Below are 7437 nucleotides of genomic sequence, written 5' to 3'. Positions count from 1 at the left end.
CCCTAACCCCCAATACTCAAAAATACTCTCATCCCCCCACTTTGTATTTATAGGCCCAGATTTCTGGGTTTCGGACGCGGCTTCGGATGCTTCGCATCCCCAGTTCACTCTTCTTCGAAGCTCGGATGCGGACCTGGATGCTATGGCAGCACTTCACTGCTAGCCATTCTTTCGGACGCGGTCCCGGATGCTTCGCATCCGCAGACTCCTCAGCCAGCCTTTGGTAATTTGGTCACAACTTCTTGTAGGAATGTCCAAATGACAAACGGTTTGAAGAGTTAGAAACTAGACTCGAAGAGCTTTCATTTGATAGATTTTACATCACATAACGCCTTATATATATATATATATATGTGTATATATATATATATATGTGTGTGTGTGTGTGTATATATATATATATATATATATATATATATATATATATATATGCTCGTCCAAATTTGGTCTTGTGCATACCCATTTGGAACTTTAGTCTATCATGTAATTTCTAACTTGACTTGGACTTAGGACTATCCTTAGACCCCACATCACTTATAATATGCCTCGTACACTTATTATCATATCTAATTGATATCCATCATATTAATAGTCCTCGTCTGCACACAAAATAATATAATTAGCGCACTTCAACTTTCTTAATAGCGCTGAAGTACTTCAAAATTTTCGGGGTGCTACACCATGAGAGCCATCCCCTCCAGCTTATACCAAGTGATCAAATTCCAACACCTTGGGGAATATTTAGCATACGAGGGGAACAACGTACGTCCCGAGAGTGCTACCGAATCGCCATGGACAACATGATAACTCAACAAAAGAAAGAAAAGGAAAAAGAAGCATAGCAATCATCAGGGTCGACATCGCCGTAGGTAGGGGTGGGCGTCGGTCGGTTAGTATGAAAGTACGGTTCAGTTTATCGGTTTTCGGTTTTGTAATATTAATAACCAAACCAAACTAAAGTATTTACGGTTCGATACGGTTTTTTCAAGGTTCGGCTCGGTTATTTCCAGTTTAGTTTTTCGGTTATTAATGGTGCAAGATTTTTATGTGTTGACTCACATAGACCTCCGAGCTGAATAAAGACCAAAAACATGAGCATAACCATTAAACTTAGCAGATCGAACAACACTAAAAAGAGCATCTTCTGCTACTGGAGAAGTTCAAAAGCATGGTATTGCAGAAGGGTCACCACGGCCCAAATGAATGATTGGCTTCCTCTCATTCTCTTCTTTAAGATTTTCCATTATTATTTCAAGAACTGATCGAATTGAAAGCAATGATTTTTCCTTTAAATCTCCATTGTTGAAACCAAAACTTTACTTTTTTGGTTTAACTGAAAACCGAACACCAAAACCGTTAAGCGTACCGAATACCAAATTTAATAATTTATAAATCGCACCCCGACCGAATAACCGGTTAAACCGATATGAAAAAACTAAAATTTACAGTTCGACCGGTATTATGCCTACCCCTAGCCGGAGGGCGAAGCCAAGGAAGGCATTATGGACCCCTAGATGGTCGAAGCCGCTAAATCAACCATAGAAGACCTCAACCCCATTCAACCAATGTAGTTATGGTCAAAAAGAAAAATGGGAAATGGAGGATGTGCGTGGACTTCACAGACCTAAACAAAGTATTCCCAAAAGATTCATTCACACTGCCTCACATCGACCAACTCACACCTACTCAGGCTACAACCAAATACTCATGGAGGAAGAAGACCAAGATAAAACTACGTTTATTACCTATAGGGAAACGTATTGTTATAGGGTCATTCTATTTGGGTTGAAGAACGCAGGGGCTACCTATCAAAGGCTGGTCACAAGAATGTTCAAAGATCAACTCGGAAAAACCATAGAGGTGTATATCGATGACATGTTAGTCAAGTTCGAGAAGGCAGAGGACCATATCGACCACCTAAAAGAAGCCTTCAATATACTAAGAAAGTGTGGAATGAAACTGAATCCCAAAAAATGTGCGTTTGGCGTAGCCTCAGGAAAATTTTTGGGCTTCTTGGTATCGCAGCGAGCGATTGAGGTCAACCCAGATCAAATTAAGGCTATCAACGGGATACCATAACAATTAACCACTGAGAAGAAAGTCCAAAGACTGACCGGTCGAATTGCCGCCCTATCCAGGTTCATCTCGCGGTTGTCCGATAGATGTCATAGTTTTTATAGCGTACTAAAAAAAGACAACGACCTCGAGTGGACGCCCGAGTGTGTAAAAGCACTGCGAGAACTGAAGGTGTACTTGTCATCTACACACTTGCTCTCAAAGCCTGAGCCTGGAGAGCGCCTCCTCATTTACCTCGCCATCTCGGAAAAGGCGGTAAGTAAGATCTTGATTCGTGAAGACAAAAGTACGTAATCTCCAATTTATTATATCAGTAAAACACTTGTTGACGCTGAGACAAGGTACCCTAACCTAGAGAAACTAGCCTTGGCCCTGGTTGTAGCTTCACGAAAGCTTTGACCCTATTTTCAGTGTCACCCTATCTCGATCGTCACCACTTTTCCTTTAAGAAGCATATTACACAAATCCGAGCTGTCGGGGAGGCTGGCCAAATGGTCCATCGAGTTAAGTGAGCATGACATCACTTATCAGCCTCGTACAACGATAAAGTCAAAAGTACTCACAGACTTCGTCGTAGACTTTAGCACAAAAGTAATGCATGAGGCTGAAAAGGAAACCACTCAAGCTTCTCTTCAGATACATGACCTTTGGGCCCTGCACACCGATGGCGCATCTAATGCATGTGGGTCCGGGCTAGGACTCATACTAAATGTTCCCACCGGTGAGGTAATTCATCAATCCATAAGATACCCAGATATGACTAACAACAAGGCCGAGTATGAGGTCATCATTGAAGAATTAACTCTAGCACTCGAGTACAGAGCGAAGCGATTAAAGCTTCATTGTGATTCTCAGCTCGTAGTCAACCAGGTTACTAGGACTTTCCAAATCAAAGAGTAGAGGTTGCAGAAGTATCAAACCGAGATCTGCAGATTGTTACCCCATTTCGATGAGTGCCAGATTAACCAAATTCCATGAAATCAGAACATCGAAGCAGACAGTCTCGCCAAGTTAGCCGTCGTTACCAAAAGTATAACTCCTGGGGATAAGAGTATAGTTCATCTCCTCAGCTCAGCATTAGACCAAATCGAGGTAAGATCTGTAAATTTAACTTGGGACTGGTGCAATTGTATTATTACTTATTTGTAGGATGACATTCTCCCAAATGACAAAAAGGAAGCTAAAAAGCTAAGAATGCAAGATGCTAGATACAACCTTCTTCACAACAACTTATACAAAAGAGCGTACGGCGTCCCCTTGGCAAAATGCTTACTCCCAAACCAAAACCAATGCACTCTCGAGGAAGTCCACGAAGGTCATTGTGGCGCTTATTTCGGTGATCGAGTTCTCGTCAGGTGCCTCATACAGGTTGGGTATTATTGGCCTACTATGAAGAAAGACGCCTCAGAATTCGTGAAGAAGTGCAAGTTGTGTCATAAGTACGCCCCAATAATCTGCCAAGTAGGCGAACATCTCTATTCGGTCACCTCTCCATGGCCATTTATTAAGTGGGGAATGGACATTGTGGGTCCACTTCCGCCGGGATGAGGTAATGTAAGATTTCTTTTAGTTTTAACTAACTATTTCTCTAAGTGGGTGGAAGCAGGGGCATTCTCCTAAGTTCATGAGCAAGAGGTAATAATTTTCATATAGAAAAACATTATCTACCGATTCAGCCTACCTAAAGAAATAAGTTGTGACAATGGGCCCTAGATCACGGGAAGAAGAACCACCGAGTTCTTCAAAAAATGGCATATTAAAAGGATACTTTCAACTCCTTACCACCCAGCTGGCAACGGACAAGAAGAATCCTCCAATAAGTCAATACTAAACATTATGAAGAAGAAACTCAAAGAGGCAAAGGGGACTGTGGCTAGAAATACTGCCAGAAGTATTATGGGCGGATAAAACTACCCCGAAGACGAGCACATGAGAGACACCTTACTCCCTAGTCTACGGAACAGAAGTAGTTATACTAGTCAAAGTCGGAGAACCTAGCCTGAGGTACTCCCTTGAAAGCGGCACTAACAATGACGAGAATAAGAGACAAGATCTCAACGAGGTCGAAGAGCGACGAGACATGGCATACATAAGGATGGTTGGTCAGAAACAACAAGCAAAACACTACCACAACAAAAAGGCAAAGGTTCGATTGCTCAATATCGGGGACTACGTACTCAAAGCCAAAACCCAAGCAAACAGGGATCCACAAGAAGGCAAGTTGGGAACTAACTGGACGGACCGTACAAATTATAGGCAAAGCATACAAGGGCTCGTTCCAATTAGACCCTATGGAAGGGAAGCTCCTACCAAACAATTGGAATATCAACCATCTCAAGTACTTCAACTTTTGAAAAATAAGCAATGCCCCATAAGTTGCACTTTTTTTCCTCACTTGAGTTTTGTCCCAATAGGGTTTTCTTAAGGAGGTTTTTAATGAGGTGAAGAGCGGGACACTACACGTTGGAATGCATGAGAGGACTTATTTTTTCATTGCCCAACTCCTCAAGAATCTCCAAGTCGAACAGTGAAGGGACTAGATATACTGGGACTGGCTAGGACGCCAGCCAACACCCAAAACTTGTAATTTTCTCCAAAATTTGCCTAAGGGCGAAAACGATCTAATTGAAACAATAATGTTGAAATAATAAAGACGCACGTCCGTCAAAACTACTCTCCAAAATGGTGCATTCGACCAGCTCGAACAACACCTATCGGCCCCTGGCCTCGACTTAACTTAAAGGCACGTTCGACCAACTCGAACAACATTTATCGGCCCCTGGCCTCGACTTAAATTAAAGGTAGGTTTGACCAGCTCGAACGACACCTATCGGCCCTCATCCACGACTAACCTTAAAGGTGTGTTCAATTAGATTGAAAAACACCTATCGATCATTGGCCACATCTCAACTAAGAGACATACTCCACTACTTTGAATAAGGGACGATACGGCCCACGACTATTCGGCCTAAAGGCTACGACAACCTAGAGGATAACAACAAAAGGAATATAGAAGCAAAATATGCAAATACAGAAATAAAAAGCAAAAAAATGTGCATGTAAAGAAAATGTCCACTTTGATATTAAGATCAAGAGTTTTTACATGAGCGCTCGAAGACGCCAACAAATATATACAAGAAGTTAAACAAAAACTAGTGGCCATCACCATTCCAGCCTCTGACGCCCTCTCCATCCTCACCTTGACTGTAAGCGAAGTCATACCAAGCACTATCTGCAAGCCGGTCTACACCCTTCATGGCAGGATGATAGTCACAAGCAAACCGAGCCTCACGAGCTTTAACTCGAGCCTCCTTGAGGACCGTCTCAGAAATAGAGCCCACCTTATTTAAATCGCAGATCACGTCCAGCCGGGCTTCAGTTTGGATCCACTCCTCGTACTGCTCACGAGGAATATTAGGATGCTCAGAAACATTGAACACAGAGGGCCTCACAAACAGTTGGGAATTCTCGTCCTCAAGAGCCGCAACTCGATCATGCAACTCGGAGTTCTCCTTACCCAACTTCCCAACTCTCTCCTCGAGCTTGAACTCCTTGCCTTCGGCCGTAGATAGAATATTTCACCACTTGGAATGGAGAGCCCTATTCGCCAACTCCAAAACCTCCATCTCCTTTCAAGCCTCCGATCGAGAGGACTCTGCCTCCATGCGCATCTGCTGCTTCTCAGCAACTTCCCCTCTTAGAGCATCGATCTCGAGCTGGCATCCATCCAACTGGCTTTGCAGTTGAACCAGGTGATTTTGAAGGTCACTGCATTGGGCCTCCACGCCCTTATTCAACTCGAGCTCCTCATATTTTCTCCTCAACGCTCCCTCGAGAACGCTGAATCTCTCTACGATCGCCCTTAGCTCCTCACCTTTGTTCTTCATTTTTTTTCTCAAGGCCGACACGCTGCCCTCCTCACGAAGCCGCTTCCGAAGGTCCCTGTACTTCCCACGGTACTCCTCATACTTACCTTTCAACTTCAAATATATGTCTTTGCCTTTTCTCCCTCCAAGGACTCTCAATTTCCAGAATAATAGATTGCAAATCAAAGGAAGGCAAAAGTTAAAGTTTGGAAACAAGTTAAGACGAAGGAAAAAGAATGAAATATAACCACACTTACCCTGAGAGCGTGGCCTACAATGTTCTTCCACACAGTACTATCGACCAACTTCTTGAGAGTCTCACACTTAGCCTCGGAGCTAAGAGGACCGAGAACGGGAACCACCTCTGCGGTATTCCTCAGCAAATTACGATACATTGGAATCCTGATGGTCCTTGAACCCCCCCCCCCTCCATCCTCACCTCGATTTGAATGAGCCCTTCATCAATCATCCTAGGATCGTCAGGGTCCATGTCGAAACATGACTCATCTCCCTCGTCAATAATGTCCTTTCATTTGTCCTTGTCGGCCTAGAAGATGAGGCCTCTTCTTTCCCTGCAGACACGAAGCTGTATTAAGCGTCCTCCCTACAACCATCTCCTCATCGGGGCGCAAAGGCACACCCTCATCAGCCTCTTCCAGTTGTGGGGCATTGGAGGTCACCCCAACATCATCTCCAATGTATATTGTCACCGTCTCCCGAAGCATGAATTCACCTTCTACTAAATTGACGACCAAAGGAACTCCCCCTCCTACGTCCACAACCTCATTTTTGCGGGGCCTCAGGTCCCCATCACGGGGAGAGACTTTGTCATCTTCGTCAATGAGTGAAAACGAGGGAGGAGTGGGCACAACATCTAAGATGGAGGCGGAGGCAGAAGGTGTAGCAGCCAAAACGGGGGCGGAGGCAGACGCATAACGGTCCTTCTCCTTCTAAACGTGGGCACGGGTGCCCTGTTCCTTTTTGTACCCCCCTGACTGAACCTAAAAGAAAGAGAGTAAGATTTGAGTACAACGACATAAGTCGGTTGATCCACTCCGAATCCACACTCAACAATGAGTGAAAGAGGTCATTGGAAGAATAGTACCCAACTATGAGTCGGGGTCGATTTCCTCAGGGAGCTAAGAATGGGTGTTAGAGTGTACACTTGGTGCGTGTAGAAGAAATAACTTAAATACATTTTCAAACAAGTTGGTTTTGCAAATTACTTCTATAAACTATACTATCAATGATTAACTAGAGAAATGAAACTAGAAATTGATTAATTATTTTTGGCTGTTTTCAAATAGGCAAAAGGCCTAGGGATGTAACATTCACCTAGGTGTTCGTCTAGTGGGTTAGTTACGTTAACACTTGTTTTAGTGATCGGGGTGTATTATAGCTCTCAACTCTAAATTACCTACTCAATACCTCTTGATCATAGAGTGATTTTGCCCAATTTGGCTTTCTCAAGCCCAATTGGGTATCAAACCAAATA

The 7437-nt window shown here is 43.5% G+C and overlaps 1 protein-coding gene across 1 annotated transcript; it reads left to right on the top strand.

Annotated features, from left to right (window-relative positions):
• Positions 1 to 2670: 2670 nt before the first annotated feature.
• LOC138905386 (uncharacterized) lies at positions 2671 to 3624 on the top strand. The gene is made up of 3 exons (XM_070193907.1): positions 2671 to 2946; positions 3061 to 3168; positions 3226 to 3624. The coding sequence occupies exons 1-3, from the start codon at positions 2671 to 2673 to the stop codon at positions 3622 to 3624; spliced, it is 783 nt and encodes a 260-aa protein (XP_070050008.1).
• Positions 3625 to 7437: the final 3813 nt, after the last annotated feature.

This window comes from Nicotiana tomentosiformis, chromosome 2 (assembly GCF_000390325.3).
Source record: "Nicotiana tomentosiformis chromosome 2, ASM39032v3, whole genome shotgun sequence".
In the NCBI taxonomy this organism is placed as follows: domain Eukaryota; kingdom Viridiplantae; phylum Streptophyta; class Magnoliopsida; order Solanales; family Solanaceae; genus Nicotiana; species Nicotiana tomentosiformis.
The sequence above is the reverse complement of the archived record's forward strand: the minus strand, read 5'-3'. Positions and strand labels throughout refer to the sequence as shown.

Coding starts and splice junctions, on each gene's coding strand:
- LOC138905386 (XM_070193907.1), top strand. CDS start 2,671: ATGCATGAGGCTGAAAAGGAAACCACTCAAGCTTCTCTTCAGATACAT. Junction 2,947..3,060: donor CTCAGCTCGTAGTCAACCAG/GTTACTAGGACT, acceptor CCATGAAATCAG/AACATCGAAGCAGACAGTCT. Junction 3,169..3,225: donor CAGCATTAGACCAAATCGAG/GTAAGATCTGTA, acceptor ACTTATTTGTAG/GATGACATTCTCCCAAATGA.